This window comes from Drosophila nasuta, chromosome X, assembly GCF_023558535.2.
Source record: "Drosophila nasuta strain 15112-1781.00 chromosome X, ASM2355853v1, whole genome shotgun sequence".
Lineage (NCBI taxonomy): Eukaryota > Metazoa > Arthropoda > Insecta > Diptera > Drosophilidae > Drosophila > Drosophila nasuta.
In genome coordinates, this window is record NC_083459.1 from 22,688,616 (window position 1) to 22,712,853 (window position 24,238).

Sequence of the window (24,238 nt, forward strand, 5' to 3'; positions counted from 1 at the left end):
CTCTCGATCAGCCGTCGCGCCCAACGCGTCGTATGAGTGTTTTTTTTTGTTTTTTGTTCTTCTTCTGCTTCTTCTATGCTGTGTGTGTGTGAGTGTGTGAGTGTAATTGTGGTGCCGTCGCAGCACGGGCCACTGTTGAAACTGTGCCAAATGCCGGAGACGGAGACGACAACTCGACAGTTGCAATTTGTGCGTCGCGGCGACTTGAACAACGCGTCTGGTCATTGTTTTCACTTTTTTGTTTGTTGATAGTGTAGGCTATTTATTGAGTTTGTGCAATCAATTCGCAGCGTAATTAAATGACAACTTGTTAAACGCACACACACACACAAGTTTATATCTCGGATCTTCCCCCATGCTGAGCGCGCGAAAAATTATCAATTAAAATCAATTTAATCGGACGCCGCGACGAAAAATGCCCGCAAGAAAAAATGTAAACATTCGCATACAACACAACATCATCCATATAGACTGTTCGTTGTTCGTTGTTTGGCCAACGGGGCGGATGAATAAAAGGGGGCGCTGTATCTGAGCTTGCAGCATAATTAAAAATTAATTTACCACACAATAAATATACATATTAAATGCCCACTGTGCGCATCTCTCTTTCGTTCTCGCTCTCTGTCTTTCGCAGTGAGTAAACATTTTAATGGCATGCCAAATATAAACGCAAACAGAAATTCGAAACGATTTTCATTAGCTTTTGAAATTAATTTATTTATTTTATTACATTTGCGATTTATTGAAAAATGCACAACGCACACTTTATTTATTTATTTTCCTTTCTAAATTTTAAATTTTCGTGATTTATTTCACTTACATTTTCTTTTTGATAATTTGTATTTGTTTTGCTTTTGGCTTTTTATTGTTGTTGCGCTCCAATTGCATTGCAATTAAAATGCATCGCTATAGAAGACACAGAGAGAGAGAGAGAGAGCGAGTGATCGAAGGAATTCGCAAGCAGAATTCCCCAGTTGACCCGCATCCCCAACCGCAGCGTTTCAACTTCGTCATCGGCCACACGACTTTGCTTTTGTTTGTGTTTTTGTGTTTTTTTTTTATTTTGCTGTCTTTTCTGTCTGTCTTTTTGTGTGTGTTGTCTTTGCAGCCCGTCTCCCTTGGCTATTTTTAGTGAACGCTATCTGCGAGCAACAATTTTCAATAGTTCTATAAATACGAAAACGTCTCCACGTCTTCCACCTGTCAACCCCTTGTGTTCAATTTAAAGTCTTTAAAGATCGATCTGATTGAGTGGCATCCGAAGACCTAACACAAATACTGCGATCTGCGAATATTTAGCACCGAGAACTGCATCCACATATATCTGCTATATGTTATCGTGTCCAAAAATCGTCAGCCGATATTCAATTTTCATTCAAAACAAGAGTTTTTGGTTGCCGATTTTCTATTTTTACTTGGAGAATCAATTTTAAATTGGATTCGCATTAAAGCAAACTCGAAACATTTTGAAATATTATTTAAAACTCATAAAAAAATCGATCTTAAAACAAAAAATTACAATTTAATATGTATTACATCATTTATTTACAATATTTATATTGTATACTTTCTTATTGTCTTGTTTAAATTTGATATACAAAATCATTGGCACTTTTACTCAATCTCCTGCCTTTGTTGAATATATTTTTAATAGCAAGGGCAACCCTAAAGTGACAAATCTACAACAACTCTATAAAGCAAAAGAAGATTGAGGCAGACTGTCCACTTATTCGCTGAGCGGAGCTACCCACTCGTTGACTGATAGGCGCTGTCCACTTGAGCATTCTTTAGTCTATGGGCAACCCCAAAGCGACAACTCTATAACAACACTGTAAAACAACAGCCGATTGCAACCGAAACATTGCCTTAACAGTAATCGATTAAGCACTTGCTTCTCTAGAAGGCAGACTGTCCCCTCTTATAAGCAAAAGCAAATTACAAAAGTAGCATTACCTTAAGAATAATCGATTAAGCGCTCTCTTCTCTGCCCACTCTTTCTCCAAGCGGGGCTGCCAACTTGCTAACTGTCAGACACTGTCCAATTGCGCCCACTGTAGTGCAAGGGTAACCCTAAAGCGGCAACTCTACAACAACTTTATAAAATCGATTAACCGCTCGCTTCTTTAGGGGGGCAGACTGTTCACTCTTACCCAAAGCGGGACTGCCCACTCACTGACAGCCAGGCGCTGTCCACTTGAGCTCACTTTAGTGCAGCTATGTGTGGCCATGTGGCGTGTTCACCTGTTGCCGGCAAAGTTGTCGTCGTCGTCGTCGTCGTGGACATTGACGTAGAGTTGAGTTGAGTTGAGTGTCTTTTAATTGCCAGCTGTTGACAACGACCCTCCGCAGCTTACCCCTTAACAGGGGCAGAGGCAGGATTGGGCCATTGGGGCATTGGGCCATGGTGATTAATGAGCCGGACACGAACATGGCAGAGCAATTAGAATACAATTAGCAGGGAATGTGGGCAGAGCTGCCACTAATGAGCACTTTTGTTTTGGTTTTTGTTTTTCGTGTTTCGTTGCTGCCACAATTTCAGCAGAGGCGCCACCATCACCATCACCACAAGCAGCACAACAACAACCACAGCAACAAGCAACAGCAGCAGCAACAAACCGAACCAACTCCTGCTTATCGCGTCGAGAAATCCGAAATCTATGGCAGGTACTTGGTGGCGAACCGAGAGCTCGCCGCTGGCGAACTGCTCATCGAGGAGCAACCGCTGGCGATTGGACCCTGCGTGAGCTGTGACCCCGTCTGCCTGGGCTGCTATCAGCCGGTGCAGCTTGAGGCGCAACAGTATCGCTGTCCCGCCTGCAGCTGGCCGCTGTGCGGCGCCGAGTGTCGTGGCCTCAATCAGAGTACCGGACACAGCACCTGGGAGTGCGAGGCGTTGGCGAAGAGGCCACAGCAACGACCGGTGGAAAGTGCAACGCCCGATGAGCTGCGGGATTTGTACGAACTGGTGCTGATTGTGCGCATTGTGCTGCTGCGTGGAGTGCAGCCGGAACAGTATGCGCTCATCCGGCGCATGGAGTCCCATACGGAGGAGAGGCGCTTGAACGTGTCGCTGTGGGAGCACTATGAGGCGAAGGTGGTGCGGAGACTGCGGGAGGAGTGGCAGCTGTTGGATGCGGAGGCGGAGGAGCTGCACGAGATCTGTGGCATACTCGATGTCAACTGCTTTGAGATCGGACAGAGGGGCGCCAAGGCGCGTACGCTATATCCGAGCGCATTCCTGCTCGCACACGACTGCAGTCCGAACACATCGCACACGGACGATCCGGGGAACTTTGCGATACTGTTGCGCACCTCGCGTGCGGTGCGGGAGCAGGAACCGCTCACGCTCAGCTATGCGTATACGCTGCAGGGCACCTTGAAGCGTCGCACCTTCATCCAGGGCGGCAAGCTGTTCTGGTGCCAGTGCCAGCGCTGCGCCGATCCCCGCGAGCTGGGCAGCGACTGCAGCGCCCTTGTCTGCAAGCTCTGTTCGCAGGGCAGCGTGAGAGCCACAGATCCTCTGGACCAGACCGCCGACTGGGCGTAAGTATGACAAGCCCCTTGTTCCCCATTCACAGTTTCTTATTCCTAAATCCCTATTCGTCATGTCTTATTCCTAATTCCTTATTCCTAATTTCTTCCTCCTTGTTTTTAGTTCATTGCTCCCAATTTCTAGTCCTCCATTCGTTGTTCCCTCTTTCTTATTTATAATTTTTAATTCCTTATTCTTTCTTTCTTATTCCTTACACTGTATACCTTATTTCTTATTATTCTTCCTTATTTGTCATTTCTTATTCCTTATTCCTAATATTGTTTATTCCCTATTCCTTATTCCTAATTCCTGGTTCCTAGTTTCATGTTAAATGTTCCATATTCCTAACTTTTTATTCCTTATTAATTATTCCTTATTTTTTAATCCTTTCTCATTAATCCTTATTACTTATTCCCTTTCCCTTAATTCTAGTCCCTAGCTCATTGTTCCTAGTTTCTATTTCCTAATTACTTACACCTTACTCTTTATGGATTGTTCCTTATTCCTAATTCCATGGTAATTATACCTGTTTCCAGTCCTAATTTATTTTTTCCTAATTCCTTTTATCAAATTTCTTATTCCAAATTCTTTATTCTTTCTTCTTTATTCCTTACTCTCTATTCCCTATTCCTAGTTGATCCTAATTCCATATTTCCTATTTCTTATTCCTTGACCTTGACCGTGACTACATTTAAACTAAAGTATTCCCAATTTCTTTTTCTGGCTTGCAGCTGTGATCACTGCGATCATCGGATCAATGCGTCGGATCTGGAGCGGCTCCTCGATCGCATCAACGACGATCTCGAATCCATCGACGTGCACAACATTCCCGCACTGGAGAACTTTCTCACCCGGTGAGCAAATGTTGTGAATTCACTTCATAATCATCGCTTGGCTTGACTTTTAACTAATTCTTAAAGCATTCTCAGCTTTCATTAGGGGTGTGAGAAAAAAAAGACTGGTTTGTCACGCCGTACGACGGTCAGTATCACCATCTTTGCATCAATGCTTCGCTGTCAGCACTCCTATCTCTCTCTTCTCTCTCTATTTTCTTTCATCATTATATTCTATTGCTAAGCCCCTTGCTAAATGATTCTACTGCGTTTTACAGGTACCGCGAAGTGCTGCGTCCCAATCACTATCTGCTGCTCTCGGCCAAGTATTCGCTGTGCCAGATCTATGGTCGCATTGAGGGTTATCTGCTCCCTCAGATGTCGCCCGAGGATGTGGCACGCAAGGAACGTTACTGTCGCGAGTTCCTGCACATCATCAATCTGCTCGAACCGGGTCTAACACGACTTCGAGGTGAGTTGCCCTCCCATCTCTCCTTCTCTCTCTCTCTCTCTCTCTTTGTTAACCCTGTGATTCATTCACAGGCCTCATCATGTATGAGCTGCATGCTCCGATCATGGTGCTGGCCCAGCTAGGCATGCAGACGGGTCAGCTAACACGTCCGGAGTTCCAGCGACGCATCAAGGAGGTCCTTAAGTTGCTCGAGGACAGCGCACAGATCCTGCAACTGGAGCCGCCCGGTTCCAGTGAACATGAAATGGGACTCGCCGCTGCCGATGCGCTCAGCAAAATGCGCGGCTAATCAATTTGTGTAAAAAGCTTCCTTTTTTTTGTATTGTAATCCTCATAAGGCATCTAGTCAACGAAACCAAGCCAAGCGAATATTTAACTCTTTGAAACTGGCAATGCAAATAAGCGTTTAACAATGTATATATAATATGTATATATCAAATATATATATTTTAAAAAAAGCTAAACAAAAATAATGAGAGTTTCACTTCAGGGAAATGTACCAGAACTTATAAATTTATTAATCTTATGAGCTTGGCGATAAAATTAAAAATTAAATCAAAGTGAATAGAGTGGTCAAACAAAAAAACATTTTTAATTTGTATTTTAAGAACCAAATATTTACGAATTCTTATTTAGCTCTGAAATACAAAAGTAAATATGAAATAGCTATTTTGAAAGAAGCTGAAGAAGGGCAAGAAAAGGTGTGCCTCCAGCAAATGTATATATTCGGTATATTCTAGTATTTTTTCAGTATATTCATTTAGTATTTTTGAAGAATATTACCGCACTGTTTTGATTTTCTTATTTGCTTACTCATAGAGAAACAAATCTCTATTTAAAAGAAGATTGCAAATCCTGATCTTAAAACAAAAATCTTGTTCTTTTCTATCTCTCATTTATCAAATTCTTATTTACCAAAATTAATATTTATTCCTTTAGTAATTTTAAAGTACACAGGATGTTAGGCAATAATCAGATGTTCAATTCAAAACAAACAATTCTTCATTTCAGCTTAAAGTTTTGTGACGTTTCCTTAACATGATTTTCCTCGGTGATAAACAGCGTGAAATACGCTTGAGGTCGTAAAGCGAGTGCCAATAATATGAAGTTTATTTTATCGACTAAGACAAAGTTGACCTCTGGCCTCAAGATGTTGCAACAAGAATCGTGAGCTGAGCTCGCGCTGCAAGTGCATTAAAGTTCCAAAATCTTACACTTGACTCGCATATTAAAAAGCTGAGAGGAACTGAAAGAAAGGAAACGAAGGAGAAGGGAAGGGAAGAGATGGGAAGGAAAGAGAAGAGAGTGTGGGGAGGGAGGGTCAGTGAGCAACAATTTTTAATTAGTCAACATTTTGCCGCCGTCTAACGGCAGGGGGCGCCACTCGCAGACAATGTAGTGAAGAAGGGCAAAATCGAAATGATAAAACAGAAATCTCTCAACTCTCGCATTTTGTCTCGGCTGCGCTTTGTTTTCGCATTTCTTTTGTATTGCCCGTTTTTATGAAAGCAGCACGAAGAATGTAATAAGAGAGCGAGTCTCTTTCCTCTCTCTCTCTCTCTCTTTCTCTCTATCGGTTTTCGTCTGCCAAATCTCCATTTTCATACCAGTTTCTATTTCCATTTCTATTTTCAGTCAAAGTCTCAGTCTCAGCCTCAGCCATTGAATTGGGTTCAGTTCGGTTTTGGTTCGGTTCAGTTTCGGTTTACAGACGAAAATCCTTGGCCCAGGACTTGGACTTAACAACTAATTGCGCTGCCAAACGGAAGCAACTGCAGCCCTCAATCCCCCCTTCTCATCGCACAAATCTTGAGTCCTTAGTCTCCATTTCAGTCAGCTTTCAACTGCTGCTGCTTGGCATTGATAGTTGACAGCAAGTTGAACTTTTATCACAATGTTAATTAATGCTTAATGGCTACACAACTTTTCCGTTGCCCAGGAAACGCTCCCCGCTCCCTCCCCTCCAGCTCACAGCTCCCTGTCACTTGTTAACGGGTTGTCATTAGCTGGTTAAGTGTAGCATTAAGCTCCGAAGTCTGCCAAGTAAGGATTGTTCTTCCCTCCTCCTCCGTTTCACACTTCTAAGCTTTCGCTTATGCTTTTTGTTTTGAAATAATAACAACAATTGCATAACTTACTCGGTGTAAGTGCCAAGCAAGCAGCTTTAAGGCAAGATCCGGAGTTTCACTTGGCCCCAGCTGGCTGCTGTAGTAACGAGCGAGTGAGGGAAACATTATTAAGAATGCATTGAATTTCTTTATTTCATAATCACACACAGTGTGGCAGCAACAATAACCATATATAATCTCGCACAGCAGCCGCAACAGATACCGAAAGATACGGATGCAGATACAAAGATACAAAGATACAGATACAGATACTGAGTTGAGCCGAGATGCAGATGCAGATGCATATCGCAGTCCTCAGTCACGAGTGTCAGTCGGCAATTTGAGCGCCACAGGCGGCCAGAGCAAAATGGAAAAGTCGACAGTGGGGAAGGGAAGGAAGGAAGCGTGCAGCAACAATACCCAGTGGGAACGCATGAGGTGGCTGTGGATGTTGCCATGGCAACAACAATTATTTCAGAGTTTTCATAGCAAAATTAAATGCAAAAGGTGCTGACTAAAAAAAACAAAAGAAAATTCCGCAAAATATTGGCATTTGTTGTGAGGCATTTTTCAATCAAGCCAACAGGAGACAAGGAGAGAGAGAGGGAGAAGATAAAATAATAATGACAAGAACGTGGCAAGCAAAAATAAAACTAAAGAGTCTAGAAATAGCTAGTTAAAGCGAAAATAACTACGGGGAAATATTTTATGAAAGAGTGACTTAAAAAAATTGAAAGAAAATTAAAGAAAAGTAAAAACTTGTATTAATATTATTCAAATATATGTATTTGCTATCTTTTACAAAAGTAAGAAATAGGTTTTTTGAAAACATAATTTGAAAATTGTTGATGATAACTCAAATTGAGGCTTGGTACAGCCCTGGCTTGAAATTTTGCTGTTCCCTGAGATAAAAAGAAAAGAAATTGTTCAATTATGCAAACTATATTGTACATTTTATGCAAACGTAATAATAAAATAGTTATTCTGAATATTTAATTTAAAATTGCTGATGACAACTCAAGTAGCATAATATAAATTAAGGCTGGGTGACAACCCTGGCTTAAAATTTTACTGTTCCCTGAGCACTTCATTAGAGAGCTGCTTCCATTGTGTAAGAATGAGCTGGTTCTCCTAAAGCGAGACTTCTTCGGATTCCCGCTGGGCTACACACAAAATACGCAGCTACCTTAAGCACACACATCCCTCTCTCTCTCTCTCTCTCTCTCTGTGTCTGTGTAGTATAGGTGAACCCACAAAGGCATAAATGAAAGAAAAACAAGAAGCGGCAACAACTAAAAGCGTACGATAAATATAAATTGCATTGTGCAATAATCTTCAAAGTGCAACAAAGTAAAAACAACAACGGCAACGACAATGATGACAACAACAACAACAACGAGCTGAAGGAGAAGAAGAAGAGCTGTAGGGATGAAGGACAGGAGATAGAGGCGCCACAGCAGTAACAACAACAACATGCCACACAGAATACAATGCGAATCTGAAGCTGCTGCCTGAAACCACATAAAAATAAGACGACGCCAGAGCAACCCGAGCACAAACAACAACAACAAACACAACTACGAAATGAAGAAGAAGAAGAAGAAGAAGAAGAAGAAGAAGAAGAAGAAGGGCAGGATCAGGAGCAGAAAGGAGCAAGGGGCCGCAGGATGTAACCGCAGCAAGTAAACGAGGCAGGCACATTGCCTAACAGGCGCCAGTAACAGAGAGAAGAGAGAGGAGAGCAAAGAGCAGCTGAAGCAGTTTGGGGAGCCTGCCGTAAAGTTGATGCAACGTGCAACATGCAACGTGCATTGGGAAACGGGGCAACAACACGGGCAACGGGAAGGTGCAACGCTTGATGGGCCACAGCTAAATGCCAGAGGCGTCACGCCAAAGGGGCAACAACTGAGCCATAGGCTCATCTTCGATGTCTCAGTTTCTACTCAACACTCAAAATGAACCGAGACGAGAAATCTGAGCTAAGCGAAAACGAAGAACCTAAGCGAAACTCAACCAGTTGAAAAAGTATCTCAACTTAAATATTAGTAAGTAAGAAAGTCGACTGTGAAATACTAATTCTCAACAAAAGCAATGCAATGCTGCAATAACACTAAAATATACTCAGTTATACCAACGAAAAACTAAAATATACCAAAATTAATATCGACAAAATGCTGAAATATACCTAATTGTATATTTGATATATACTAAAATGTATATTCGGCATATGCCAACGTGTATATTTGGTCATTGATAAAACAATCTCGACTGTCAGATACCCAAGCTCAATAAAAGCAATGCAATGCGATATTTTCATTAAAATATACCAAAATAATATATCAATAAAATACTGAAATATAATTTGGTATATACCAAAATGTATATTTGGTATTTTGATATTACAAGCTGTACTGTGAGATACCCATTCGCTATAAAGGCAATGCAATGATTTATTATCGTTAAAATATACTGAAATATATCAAGATGTGAATCGACTACATACTAAAATATACCAAAATACATATTTGGTACATTAATATGACAAGCTCCATTCTCATGAACAGCAATGCAATGAAGTATTATCATTCAAATATACAAAAATATGCCAGCGAAATTGGAAACTAAAACAATATACGCTAGATGGCGCTAGTGTTGGTACAGTTGTGCTGCGGTCACAAACGATTAAATCCCATTCGGTTCGGCGACTCTGGTCTCAAGGGAGCTGAGAGCGAGTGAGAGAGAGAGAGAGAGAGAGAGAGAGTGTGAGAGCGAGAGAGAGTAGCTGATGATGCCGAGTATCTTTTGTATTTACTTCTGGGCCACATGCAACATGCGGCAACAAGGATAACTCTAACGCCAAGCAGCGGCTGCCCCAATGCGACATTGTCCCCCCGGTTGTGGAAGCCAAGGAAGCCAAGGAAGTAGAGAAGCAACCAAACAGCCAAACATCCAAGGAAGTAAGGAGCCAAGGAGCAGAAGCTATGCACAAGGCTATCCTTCGCTTGGGCTATCAAAAGTGTTGCTTATTAAAATAAAATTTATTGCTTGTTTGCTGATAAAAATGAAGACAGACACACAGTGCACATACCGCCCGCCAGGGGGCGCTGCAGCAGCAGCTACCACTGTGTGTGTGTGTATGTGTGTGGCACGTAAAAGTGTTAAAACGATAAGCGGCGATAGCGGCAAAAACATAAAGAATATTGCTGCAACAGGAAATGCAGCGTCATAAAGCCATAAGGGCACAACACGCTAAAAAAGAAGAAGAGAAAAGAACAGAGAGATAGAGTGAAAGAGAAAGAGAGAGGAAAATGAAATGCGGAGCAGGGCGGAAGTTGCTCTTAGCTCAGACTAGACAAAAGCCATAATGCAATTAAAGGTGTGGAAAGGAATGCAAATAAGCGGGCTGCTTAATGAGCGGCTAGCTGAAGAGCACAACTGGAGAGCTACTCTCTCTCTCTCTCTCTCTCTAATCAGGATGCCCACTTCCTGCTGCAACAGAGCTACTTGGTCATGCCTCGCTGCTCTGCAACTGGCCACTTGACAATGGCACTCGCCGAGAGCAGCTGGCAACTGTCTCCGAGTCTCGAGTGCCCAGCTTACTTGATTCACTTCTCCTAAAGGCTATTGCCACAGCCTCACCTCCATCTCCCTCTCTCTCTCTCTCTCTCTCAATCACGCGAAATCCTCCTGGTTGGGGAAATTGAAGTAAAATATTAAATCCGGCTTTGGGCATTATGAGCATCGAGAGAATTGTGCAGCCAACTCTAACAAAGTTGCAATTTATAATATTTAAAGACAATCAAAACATTATTATTAATACATATATTGTACAGTTGATCTAATCATTAACTATATCAAATACTGGAATAACAAGCAATAAACTTATCAGATCTATAAAACATGACAACATTTATCGCAAGTATTGATTTTGTCCGTCTGTCTGTCAGTATAAAACACTGGATCTCAGAGACTTTGAAAGGTAAGAGATATTATAATTTCTTTTAATAATAACAAGCGTAATTTTGAAGTCTATATGATTCCTTAAAATCTGGTTTCGATCAGTTAAGTTATTTAAGAAATACTTTGGTATGGGCAAAAACGTCTACTTACTACGGGTTTAAGTTACTTTGGCTGATATATGGTATGTTTAGTATATTTTGCACTCTTTGGTATATTTTTAATGTGGTATTATGTTATTACATCAAATATTCGGTATTTTGTAGGATTTTTTGTATATTTTGGTATAATGTTTACTGACAATCTGGTATTTTTAAGTTCTATGATATATTTTTATTGTAGTTTGGTATATTTTAGTATTTTTGTGGTATATTAATTCGGTATTTTTTATTTAGTATTGGTCGCCAGTCGACTATATTTTCCACTCTATGGCAAATCGTGAATATAGTCCTATACGAATATACCACATATATCCTTTGGTATATTTTTAGTATTTTTTAGGTATATTAAATGGGTATTTTTTAAAATATAATATATAACGCTATTTTTGTTTTGCTTTTATTCAAAATTGGTAGAGGGTATCTCACAGTCGGGTGTAGCTTTCTTACTTGCCGTACTTTGAAAATAGATTTCACTACAAAAGTGCTTTGCTTCAAAAATTGACTGCACCTTTGCAAGAGCATTTGAAGTACGACAATCGGCAGTGAGAGCAAGAAAACTACTGTTCCCTTTGCATTTCTCGTTTTTTGTTTGTTTTTTTTTGGCCATTGCTTCAAGAGCTTTGTCTAGACGACGCGACGACAAAGTCGCAAAGACCCAGGCAAAACCCCAAAGCTACTCGAATCTCAAAAGCAATCGCAATGCGAATCCGAATCGCAATCGCAATCGAAATCGAAATCTCCCCGTAAAGAGAAAGAGAAAGAGAAACACAATTGGCAATCAGTTTGTTGGCTGTTGGTTATGAGCCCATATATATATATAAATGTGTGTGTGCTACTCTATAATTGGAGTTTAGGCCAAGTTAACAAATCTCAATTGAATGCAGCTCAACTTGAGTTGAGTTTAGTAGTTGTTGTAGCCCATCTCACTGAGCAGCGTGTTGCCATCGGAGGGCGTGCTGGGATCCTGCATGTTGCGGAGCACACGATGCCGGAAGTGCATTGTCCTCAGGCGTTGCATGCGTCGCTTCAAGTTGCAGTAGACGGGGCAACAGTCCGGGAATGGTTTGTACATGAGATCCTCCTCGTCTCCCTGTTCGCACTGTTCGGGCAGAATGTCCAGGCAGCTGGCAAGAAACAGAATACAGTATACATATAGTGGTGGCATTAGCAAAAGAGTTCGCATGCAATTTATGTGCGTGGGGAAAGTGCGGCATGCCACATGCGGCATGCTACTAGACTAGCAAAGCATTTATTGGTGGCACTACTCGTTTGGTCTAGACATTTTTTCCACTACGAAAATAGACCTGGAGCGCGGCATAATCTGATTGTTCTCGCAAAACAGATTCGAGCAGAGACTCAGTAGGACGAGGCGACGTGGCAGGAACTTCGATTGCTCCCACATGCAGCGGCGATACGAACCTGCAACACATCAAATAACTGACTGCACATTGCAAACGTTTGTCAAATGGTCTACTTACGCAACACGCTATTATCATTCTCGCTCGAGTCATCGGGATTGTTATAGCCGCGCTGCAGCTGATAGTGTTTCATATGGAACTGGCCGAATCCCTCGGCACAGTCCAGCCAGGCGAGGCACAGGCCCAGGCCCAAAGCCAGCTGCAGCCACATCGATAACTGTTGCTGTTGCTGCTGTTGTTGATGCCGTTGTTGATGTTGTCGCTGCATCGTGCCTCTAGCTAACTGTATTCCGTGTGGCGTGTGTGTGGGGCAACTGATGTGTGGCAACTACGCGCTTAACTCACACCCCACACACACGGTCACTCGCCACTCACCACTCGACATTACGTATACGCAATGTGATTCCACTGTGTGTGTGGCTCAATTGGCCGCGCCACTTGATTAAATCAACAACGAAAAGAAGCAAAACAACATTCCAAAAACTGAATCTTGCAAATGCAAAATTATTGCGTTTTACATGCGCCCAATGATTAATAAATACCTCGTTCGCATTCGCGAACTATTCCTATTCTCATTCTCATTCGCATTCGCATTTCTATTCGCTCACGACACGCTCACGCTCGTATCATAGGCACCCTCATCTCATCAGGCAGCCAAATTGTGCAAAACAGTTTGTCATAATTGTCCCCAACGATCCCTCAAAATGTCAAGTGCAACTTGTGACACACAAAAATGGGATAAACAACCATACAACTAAATATTCGCGATTTCACGAGCACATCAACATCAACATCATCATCATCACAATGGCCACGCGGCATTGCCCGTGATTGAAATCAATCGTACGTTGAATATTTACGTAGCGTATCAAGTATACGCACATGAATCTAACGTTGTAAGTGTACGATGAATATTTAGAGCATTCGGTATATGCAGTATACGCAGTATTTTGATCGAATGAACATAATAAGTATACGCAGCGACTATTATTAAGTATGTATAGTATACGCAATAGCTGTAGTACATAGAGTATACGCAGTATATTTTGTATGTGCGTAGTTGAAGTAAATATAGTAACGTATACCAAGTATTTTTGAATATATTAAGTATACGCTATATCCGTAGAATTAGAATTATACTGCGTATCCTTTGTATATAAATTATGTGCAGTACATTAGTGTAGTAGTAGTAATAGTGTATTCAGTATATTTAGTATTTCAAGTATATGCAGTACATGCAGTATATTGAGTATATGCAGTATATTCAGTATGTGTAGCATATTCAGTATTTCTATTATATTCAGTATGTGTAGGATATTCAGTATTTGTAGTATATTCAGTATATGTATTTCATTCAGTTTATGTATGTTATGTTTAAGCATTATATTGTGCTCATGAAAAAGTTTGTTACTTATTTAACGCACAATTTCAACAAGAAGTTCAGATATGCAGTACATTTTGTACTTGTATATTTTCAATACGCAGCTTATATAGTATTCCATCCACTATCACAGCATTAGCAAACAACCAAAAAAACATATAAAATATTCAACAACTTGCAAGCTTGTAAACAACAATTATTTCTTATAATAACTTAAAATATTGCAGCTTGTAGATTATTTTATTTGTGTCCCATCACCTAGTAATATATAATACAATATTTATACACAGCTAAGATTATATAGTACGCTTAGCCCGATACTCGTAACAAAGTTACTCTTCGTCGTTGATATTCCGTTTGGAATCTGTAAAAAAAAAATCAAAGTCGAAATCGTATTTCAGTCGCAAACTATTCTACAGTACGGCGTTCGGCCTGATTCAGTCGTTGTCCATGTCGAAGTGCTTGAACTGTCCGCCTGAACCGAAGAAGGTCCAATGATTGTAGTCAATACTGTTGTCTCCTCAGTGGTCGACGTTGAATCCTCAGTTATGCGTGATGTTGAGTCACCCGGCACCGTAGTGACTTCCGACGAAGATGTTGAGCTATCAGGAGATTCTGAAGTTGATGTTGAGCTATCAGAAGATTCCGAGGTAGACGTTGAGCTATCAGAAGATTCTGAAGTAGATGTTGAGCTATCAGAAGATTCCGAGGTAGACGTTGAGCTATCAGAAGATTCTGAAGTAGATGTTGAGCTCTCAGAAGATTCCGAGGTAGATGTTGAGCTATCAAGAGATTCTGAAGTAGATGTTGAGCTATCAGAAGATTCTGACGTAGATGTTGAGCTATCAGAAGATTCCGAAGTGGAGGATGTGCTATCAGAAGATTCTAAAGTAGATGTTGAGCTCTCAGAAGATTCTGAAGTAGATGTTGAGCTATCAGAAGATTCCGAAGTGGAGGATGTGCTATCAGAAGATTCCGAGGTAGACGTTGAGCTATCAGAAGATTCGGAGGTAGACGTTGAGCTATCAGAAGATTCTGACGTAGATGTTGAGCTATCAGAAGATTCTGAAGTAGATGTTGAGCTATCAGAAGATTCTGAAGTAGATGTTGAGCTATCGGGAGATTCTGAAGTAGATGTTGAGCTATCAGAAGATTCCGAGGTAGATGTTGAGCTATCAAGAGATTCTGAAGTAGATGTTGAGCTATCAGAAGATTCCGAGGTGGATGTTGAGCTATCAGAAGATTCCGAGGTAGATGTTGAGCTATCAGAAGATTCTGAAGTAGATGTTGAGCTATCAGAAGATTCTGAAGTAGATGTTGAGCTATCAGAAGATTCCGAGGTAGATGTTGAGCTATCAGGAGATTCTGAAGTAGATGGTGAGCTCTCAGAAGATTCTGAAGTAGATGTTGAGCTATCAGAAGATTCCGAGGTAGATGTTGAGCTATCAGGAGATTCTGAAGTAGATGTTGAGCTATCAGAAGATTCTGAAGTAGATGTTGAGCTATCAGAAGATTCCGAAGTGGAGGATGTGCTATCAGAAGATTCTAAAGTAGATGTTGAGCTCTCAGAAGATTCTGAAGTAGATGTTGAGCTATCAGAAGATTCCGAGGTAGATGTTGAGCTATCAGGAGATTCTGAAGTAGATGTTGAGCTATCAGGAGATTCTGAAGTAGATGTTGAGCTATCAGAAGATTCCGAGGTAGATGTTGAGCTATCAGGAGATTCTGAAGTAGATGTTGAGCTATCAGGAGATTCTGAAGTAGATGTTGAGCTATCAGAAGATTCCGAGGTAGATGTTGAGCTATCAGGAGATTCTGAAGTAGATGTTGAGCTCTCAGAAGATTCTGAAGTAGATGTTGAGCTATCAGAAGATTCCGAGGTAGATGTTGAGCTATCAGGAGATTCTGAAGTAGATGTTGAGCTATCAGGAGATTCTGAAGTAGATGTTGAGCTATCAGAAGATTCTGAAGTAGATATTGTGCTATCCGAAGATTCCAAGGTAGATGTTGAGCTATCAGAAGATTCCGAGGTAGATATTGAGCTATCAGGAGATTCTGAAGTAGATGTTGAGCTATCAGGAGATTCTGAAGTAGATGTTGAGCTATCAGAAGATTCTGACGTAGATGTTGAGCTATCAGAAGATTCCGAAGTGGAGGATGTGCTATCAGAAGATTCTGAAGTAGAGGTTGAGCTATCAGGAGATTCCGAAGTGGAGGATGTGCTATCAGATGATTCTGAGGTAGATGTTGAGCTATCAGAAGATTCTGAAGTAGATGTTGAGCTCTCAGAAGATTCCGAGGTGGATGTTGAGCTATCAGAAGATTCCGAGGTAGATGTTGAGCTATCAGAAGATTCTGAAGTAGATGTTGAGCTATCAGAAGATTCTGACGTAGATGTTGAGCTATCAGAAGATTCCGAAGTGGAGGATGTGCTATCAGAAGATTCTGAAGTAGAGGTTGAGCTATCAGGAGATTCCGAAGTGGAGGATGTGCTATCAGATGATTCTGAGGTAGATGTTGAGCTATCAGAAGATTCTGAAGTAGATGTTGAGCTATCAGAAGATTCTGACGTAGATGTTGAGCTATCAGAAGATTCCGAAGTGGAGGATGTGCTATCAGAAGATTCTGAAGTAGATGTTGACCTATCAGGAGATTCTGAAGTAGATGTTGAGGTATCAGGAGATTCTGAAGTAGATGTTGAGCTATCAGAAGATTCCAAGGTAGATGTTGAGCTATCAGAAGATTCTGAAATAGACGTTGAGCTATCAGAAGATTCTGAAGTAGATGTTGAGCTATCAGAAGATTCTGAAGTAGATGTTGAGGTATCAGGAGATTCTGAAGTAGATGTTGAGCTATCAGGAGATTCCGAAGTGGAGGATGTGCTATCAGATGATTCTGAGGTAGATGTTGAGCTATCAGAAGATCCTGAAGGAGTTGTTGTACTTTCAGAGGAATCTGTAGAATCTGAAGAAGTTGTTGTTCCCTCTGACGATACTGTGATGCAAGTTTCAGAACTGGTTGTCGAGGAAGGTGACTCAGTGGAGGTTTGAGACTCGGTTGTGATCGGCGTGGTCGCAGTTGTCTTTGGTAAAGTGGTCAGGGTCGTGAGTGGCGGTCTAGCAGTCGGAATGGATGTTGTACCTGATCCGGTGGCTTGGCAGAAGATATCGTCGCACCTGGGGTATATAATACTTCCTGCCAGTTGGGACCTGCATCTAGTGACGCTGCGGGGAAGAGAAGACGATGATGGGTCTGACTCTGTGTATACAAATCGCTCACCTCAGACGATTGGCTGACGTGCAGCTGAAGTAGCAGCGCTTCACCATGAGCGGAATTATGGTATCCTGCTCACATAGTGGCCTCGAGACTTTGACTAGAGATTGGGGAATAGAATGCGAGCAATGAGTGTGTGATTGAGTGTGAGTTTGTATGCTCACTTTCTTCGTCAAATCGCTGGCAGTAACTCGAATGCGCTACGGATACGGATGCAACGGACTGTTCTGAAAGTAAACAGAGTACAACAAAATTGAAAAGGAGCTGCAGATGAGTTGAGTTCGCGAGTTCCCAGTTGCTAACTTGCTTCATCCGGACTGGCTTTGGCTGGCATCAAGGCCAGGGCAAAGAGCAGGAACAGGATCATTGGAAGCTGCCTGCACAGTTTCTCAATGGAAAGTAAAAGTTTCATTCCGTTTGCTGCTAATTCGAGAGGACTCCGAACGAACGAACCAAAAAACGAAAGAAAAAAAATGTGAACGAAGGGCGAAAGTTTTGGCGAAAGAACTCAGAAATCCAAAAACTTCAACTTGCCAGTCGTAAGCATGTATTTGCTTGCGTTTGCTTGCTGGCTGCTGAGTTTTTGTGGTATAAGCGAGTGCAGTGGCGCTTTATATTTATATGAACTATATAGAGAGAGAGAGAGAGAGGACGCAGAGAGGACGCAGCAAAGCAAGTTGCAACTGTCTGAAAAATCGTATAAATCAGTTCTTGCGATTCCTTTCTTCTTCATTTCGCTTCGCCTCTCATCGCAGTTCTCAAGTGCTGCACTAACGAAAATGATTACAAACTTTTGCCAAATGACATCGTAAAAAGTTAAATAACTTTGTAGGCAACAACAACAGCAACAACATCGCGACTTCTGCTACAACAATGGGGAAGCAAATCGCCCTGATAAGTGCCAGCGAATTCCATGCGTAATTGCATTCTGAATATTTATTTTGCAGTTCAACTTAAAGTGCTTAGTTCTTCCCCTTTACTCCCCTCTCCTTTCCCTACCCCCTTCATCTCCCTCGAGGCGGAAAGCTACTCATAACTCCAAATGCGCATTACGCATACGCACTGATGTACTGCGCACTACGACCATCAGCTCACGGTCAAAACACAATTCCTTGCCAGCTTAATTGATTGATAGACTTTACTTCCATAACTGCTCTAAGCAATATTTCATTTTTCAAATATCTAGTCTAAGAATGAGTGGATAATAAAAGAAGACTGCTGCAGTTGAATGTGCTCGACTATGAGATACACACATTTTCAATCAACACAAAACAGTGCCGAAGTATTCCCAAATATACCAAATTAATATACTAACAAAATACTTAAAATAAACCACGGACTATTTTCGGTATATCAACATATTACAAAATATACCATAGTGTTATTCTTAAATATACCAAATCAATATACTAACAACATACTAAAATATACTAAGGACTGTATTCAGTATATTGGCATACACATCACATAATAAAACAGTATATAAAATACACTGAAAACTGCTATAAAGATATTCAGAATATATCATAGACCACAGTGCGGTACTATCCTTAGAATATACCATAATAATATATTGGAAATTGTCAAATATACCGAGGTCTATATTTGGTATATCATATAGCACAACATATACCGTACTATACAGTGTGATATTCTTTAAATACACCAAATCAATGTGCTAGCAAAATACTGAACATACTAAGAAGTCTATATATACGAGTAATATATTGATGTAGTACAAAATATACCCAACTGAACAAAATCAATATACTAAAATATACCGAAGACTTAATGTGGTATATCGATATAATATAATTCAAAATATATCATTGAGTACTGTGCGGTATTATTTTCTTAAATTTACCAACTTAATATACTAACAAAATACTGAAATTGACCGACGACTATATTTGACATATCAAATTATACCACACCGTACAAAAATGAATACTAAAATATACCAAAGACTATAATTGGTATATCGATATAACACAAAATATACCAGATTGTCAGCCAAAGCAATTAAGACTCGAATACAACAGCCGTTATTTGGGATTCTTCTGCCTGTTTCATACATTTGCTGTATACACAAAATTGTAATAAATGATTAAATAATAATAAGTTTTAAATAACAGGAAAAGGTGTACAAAACTAAGAATTAATTTTAAATAAAAAGAGTTGCTTTGGCAAGTTTGATATACTCAAAATTCGAACCCTCGTTGGAAGGCAAAGTGGTTGCTTTAGCTTGTTTTGCTAGTGAATTAAATGCATGTTAAATTGAGTTTTAAATGATTTACATCGTCGCTACACAAAACTGATGGCAATATGTTTGTGCTGGCAACTTGGCAAAGCGGGATTCAAATTAAACGAAATTAAATGAAATTTATTGCAGGAGAGCAGCAAATGAAAAGCTGCCTAAAAAAACAAAGCGAGAGCTTAAAACAAGCGTCGCCTGAGAAAAGGAGGCACACTCCTTTTTTTCTGGTCAGCCGCCATACTCCAAGTGTCGCTCAGTGGGGTACATTCACATACACACTCGCACACTCATTCACTTATATTCACTCGCACACTCGCAGTCGCAGTCGGAGTCGCTCGAGTGAGCTCAGTGGGCAGCCCAGCCAGCAATTAAGTTTGTTGAAAGTTGAAAGTTTTCGCAGCGACAACATTGTCTGCTGCGACCCTTTTGTTTGCGCGTGGCCCAAAACACACTACATACTCATTGTGATACCCTGTAAGTTGAGCAGCAGCAGAGCGGGAATAGTTAATCAAGAAAAGAGACTACGAATACGAATTACGTATACTTGATATTCATATAATGAGTGTAATTAAATTAGAATTCAAATCAAAACTAAAAAGGAAACTTCTGCTATATTCAATTAAAATTTGCAACTACATATTTAAGAAGGAAAGTTGAAACACAGTGTATATAAAATTTATTTAAATTAAATTAAAAACTGAACAGAAGATTAAATTAATTAAACGTGCAATTAACCTAAAATTCAATTCAAAACTTAGAAGGAAACGAAAACTAAATTAAATTCAAATCTGAAATTATATATTTAAGAAATTTAAATTACATTATTAAATCAATATACAACTTATAAGAAATAAATTAAAAGCTAAAAAGAAACACAGAAAATCAAGAAGAAAACCCACACAATACAATTGCAATTCAAGTCAACTAAATATAATATAAAATTATCATTAAAAGGAAAGCTCAACCCAAAACTAATTTCTAAGGGTAATGTTTCTACAAAATTATACGATACTGTGAAATGCTCGCTCATAAAATATACTAGATTAATATACTAACAAAATACTAAAATATACAAAAGGCTAAACACAGTATATAGTCATATAAAAACACAACAACAATAACAACACAAAATACAAATATAATTTAATTCATTTATTCCTTTATTTTATTTTTTTTATTCAAATTACATTTTTGCTCTAGTCACAAATTGTTTACAGCATAACTGGCAGTCGAGCAGACAGTCAGTCGATGTAGCTTGTTATACGCAATAGAAAAGTCATTCGACTGCTAAGCTATTGTTGTGCTATCTTATCCGAATGGCATCCTAGGCGTATACGTAATGCGATGCGTTGCTGTTGAGTTTCCTTGTGTTTAATTGTGGCCGCGTCTGCACGTGTTGTTTCCAAAGGCGTAAACTGTATTTTTATGACACTAAACAAACAATTAACTCGACGACTAAGCAACGTGGCCAAAACAATGGACAAATCGACAGAGAAAGAGAGAGAGAGCGAGAGCGACAGTGCTTAACTCTCACTCTTGAGGTGGTTACTTCATTTTTGGGACTCATGTCAATTAGAATGCTAATTTTTATGCAAATTTTTGCGGATAGGTTTCCGAGTTTCGTTTAGGGTTGAGTTGAGGTTTCCATTGTGCCCTCAGCGTTGTTGTTGTTGTTGTTGTTGTTTGTTTTTGCTGCTGCTGGTGTCTGTTGTGTCTGGCGCTTTGTTTATTTGCTTGTTTTGGCGCCAGCCTGTTCTTTATTATGGACACAAGCAGTTGGCGGAAATAAACTAAAGGCATACCGAAGGAAATTGCCAGCCAGGTTGGCACAAATTAATGGACACTCCTGAGTAGGCAGTAAGCTTCAGTGCTCCCTCCCCTTCCCTTTCCTTTCTTTTCCCTTTCCCTTTCAATTCACATCGAGCGACAGAGCGTAAGCGAGTTGATTTCCATAATAGCTTAAATCAACAATTATCGATTAGTTGTTGTTTATTTATTTATGCATAAAATTTACAATTAGACACAAGAACAAAAAAAATAAGAGAGGAGAAACTCCATTAAATATTTATGAAACTCGCATCAGAAATTGTGCTCGGTGCCAAAGAATGTGAAGGTCTCGTTGCAGCGTATCTCATAGCAGTCCGGAAACGAAGTAAAGTGTCGCGATAAGCGTAAATCGAATATGAACTCGCACTGTGGATAGCTGAAAGAGAGAGATAGAGAGAGGGAAGAGAACAGAAGGCAGACAGTAATTAGTTATTCAATGGAGTGCTACTTGGCGTATTATTTATTTTTGGATCCATCCCCAAGGTGTCGTTGCCACTATGCCACTTACATAAGCACTTGACTCGCAACTCCCATAATGTGTAGTTTATGTGCAGTCATCGCTCTCACTCACTCACTATCTCCATCTCGCTCCTCGCATTGCCATTGCGAACAGGCTGCTGAAATATTTATCTCAAGGGGTGGCAATGTTTCGCATCAGCAATGAAATGGCGCTGCCAGCTATTTTAATTGTTATGCAATTCAAATGTTAACACTCGCCCCCTCTCTCTCTTAACCCCCTCCCCTCGCAACCCTATAAAGTTACCCCTTTGGCACATAAAAAGCAAAGCAGCAACTTGGCAACTTTTGTTTTAAAATGCAATTCACACGATGTAGAAAATAACATAAATTCTCAATTCTATGTGCTTGCGGTTCTCTATGTGTGTGTGCTGCTAATGTGTGTGTGTGTGTATGTGTGTGTGGATTGTTGATTGCTTAACTTACATTGGCGGAAACCAGAGGAAGCAGCGATATGTGCAGAGTATGCCAAACGGGCGCTTGAACTCACCGTCCGGCGTTTGTATCGAGCCCGAATTGTGTTTTCTCCAGCACTGCGACGCCCAGCCTGCAGAGAGAGAGAGAGAGAGACGGGAATATAGAGGGACAGAGAGAGAGAGAGATATAGCAACAAAAAAACCAAAGAGAGGAAGAGAATGTTTTGTTCATTTCCCATAATGCAATTTAAGACCACAAAATATGCATTTCATATGCTCGCTTTTTCTCCAATTTTCTGTTCTCGTTGGCTAATGCGGCGTATGCGTAATATGGGGCTATCCATCAAATGCACATCAATTAATTTTGCGCCGCTCATTAACTCACACTCACGCACGCTTAGCACACACACGCACAGTCATAACAAGTGTCGGGTGTACACGACTATGAGATACCCGCTATCTATATTATTCTTGAAATGTACCAAATTACTAAACAAAAAAAAATACTATATTGTACCGAAGACATTATTTCGAATATATTGCTTATCGTCTCAGAGATGCAGTCAATATACCGAAAAATACTGAAATATACTGAATGATATATTTGGTATTCTATTTTATTATATACTAGAAAGGTTATATTTGGTATATCGATATACTATTACTCTCAAAATCTAGTCAATATACCGAAAAAAAATACTAAAATATTCCAAAGGCTATAATTGGTATATCGATACAATATTACTTTCCAAATCGAGTCTCTTTCTTCAAGTCTCTAAGATATAGTCAATATACCAAAAAGTGATCGAATATAGCAAAGTCTATATTTGGTATATCGATATACTACAACATTCAAAATATACCATAGAATGGGAGAGTCGGACAGACATAAATATATACCTATATTCCATAAATATGTATATATTGTATCACATTAAAAATATACCATAAAGTAGGACAGACTGATCATGAATATATATGAATATATACTTTATCTCGGATGACTTCTGCTTTGGTTACACACATTTGATGAAGGCACAAAGTTACAAATCTAAAACTAATATTCTATGGGTAGCGGGTATAGAAATATTACGCATACGCAGCGAGCAACAAAAATGTTGCTGTATTTCTCATTTGGTCATTAATTAAAGCACATAAACGAGCAACAGAAAAAAAAATACAAAATAAAACGAAAAAAAAAACATTGTCACGTTACGTTACGTTGCATTACGTTACGTAGTGCGTTACGTACTTCCATAATTGTAATCACATAAACAGCATAAAATTAAGAGCACAACAAATGCGATTGTTGTGCTGCTTCTGCGTGTATTTATCGTCGTCGTTGTTGTTGTTGTGGTCGATGATGTTGCTGTTGTTTTTGCTTGTGTTGTTGTTTTGGCCATTGCACAACAATCATAGACAGCGACGTTAGAGTCGCTCAACATATTCCAAATTCTCTTTTTCTGTTATTTTTTTTTTTTTTTTGGTTTGTTTGTTGGCTTCTTTCACTTCAACTTTAACGTTTGCCCGGACATTCGCAGCTGCGTTGTTCGTCTCGACGCGTTTTTAACTGCCATCAGCCTGATGCTCGCAGTCTCTAACGAAGCCTATGCCACACACACACACTCACACACACACGCCAAGACAAATCAAAATCAAAATCAAAATGAAAACGAAAAAAAAACGCAGCAAAGAAATGCTCGCCTCTAAATTGATGACAATTGATAAATTATCGCACTCGCTTGTGTGAGTGTGTGCTCTGTACGTGTGTGTGAGTGTGTGTGAGTATGAGTGTGAGTGTGTGTTGGGTGCCAGCGAGTATGAGTATGAGTACTCGCTGCTTACAAGCAACATTCACTCAAACCCAAGCGAGACTTTTTTTATTAAATACTCTAAATAATCAATTTATTATTTTTATAATCAAAATGTTTCAACATTATTCATTCACAATGTTGAATATTTCAATTTCAATATTAGTAATTTATTGCTTAATATAATTAAATTTAAAATTCTGTTATTCATAATTTGTTTGTGAATTTATATTCCTGGCTTTTTGCTGGTTTTTGTATCATATCATATTTTATGAA

General features: G+C 39.9%; 4 protein-coding genes across 6 annotated transcripts; 1 reads left to right on the plus strand and 3 right to left on the minus strand.

Moving 5' to 3' along the window:
- Positions 1–172: 172 nt before the first annotated feature.
- On the plus strand, positions 173–5,274 carry LOC132796667 (SET domain-containing protein SmydA-8). Of its 2 annotated transcripts, none has more exons than XM_060807915.1 (5): positions 173–433; positions 2,540–3,543; positions 4,264–4,386; positions 4,644–4,837; positions 4,909–5,274. In XM_060807915.1, exons 1-5 carry the CDS (start codon positions 416–418, stop codon positions 5,124–5,126), a joined length of 1,557 nt encoding a protein of 518 aa, XP_060663898.1. In that variant the 5' UTR covers positions 173–415; the 3' UTR covers positions 5,127–5,274. The 2 variants fall into 2 exon arrangements, with proteins under 2 accessions (XP_060663898.1, XP_060663899.1); XM_060807916.1 differs by having other exon boundaries at positions 2,543–3,543; positions 4,909–5,273.
- A 6,567-nt stretch (positions 5,275–11,841) lies between these two features.
- LOC132796019 (uncharacterized protein CG1552) lies at positions 11,842–12,809 on the minus strand. 2 transcript variants are annotated; one of them, XM_060807030.1, is made up of 3 exons: positions 12,542–12,809; positions 12,368–12,482; positions 11,842–12,187 (listed from the first exon to the last, which is right to left on the minus strand). In XM_060807030.1, exons 1-3 carry the CDS (start codon positions 12,747–12,749, stop codon positions 11,965–11,967), a joined length of 546 nt encoding a protein of 181 aa, XP_060663013.1. In that variant the 5' UTR covers positions 12,750–12,809; the 3' UTR covers positions 11,842–11,964. The 2 variants fall into 2 exon arrangements, with proteins under 2 accessions (XP_060663013.1, XP_060663012.1); XM_060807029.1 differs by having other exon boundaries at positions 12,329–12,482.
- Positions 12,810–14,021: 1,212 nt separating this feature from the next.
- On the minus strand, positions 14,022–17,547 carry LOC132795671 (serine-rich adhesin for platelets-like). Its single transcript, XM_060806528.1, has 4 exons — positions 17,439–17,547; positions 17,300–17,362; positions 17,142–17,235; positions 14,022–17,086 (listed from the first exon to the last, which is right to left on the minus strand). The coding sequence occupies exons 1-4, from the start codon at positions 17,545–17,547 to the stop codon at positions 14,260–14,262; spliced, it is 3,093 nt and encodes a 1,030-aa protein (XP_060662511.1). The 3' UTR covers positions 14,022–14,259.
- A 3,816-nt stretch (positions 17,548–21,363) lies between these two features.
- Positions 21,364–23,711, minus strand: LOC132796284 (uncharacterized). Its single transcript, XM_060807395.1, has 3 exons — positions 23,404–23,711; positions 22,162–22,282; positions 21,364–21,595 (listed from the first exon to the last, which is right to left on the minus strand). The coding sequence occupies exons 1-3, from the start codon at positions 23,594–23,596 to the stop codon at positions 21,472–21,474; spliced, it is 438 nt and encodes a 145-aa protein (XP_060663378.1). The 5' UTR covers positions 23,597–23,711; the 3' UTR covers positions 21,364–21,471.
- Between the last annotated feature and the right edge of the window lie 527 nt (positions 23,712–24,238).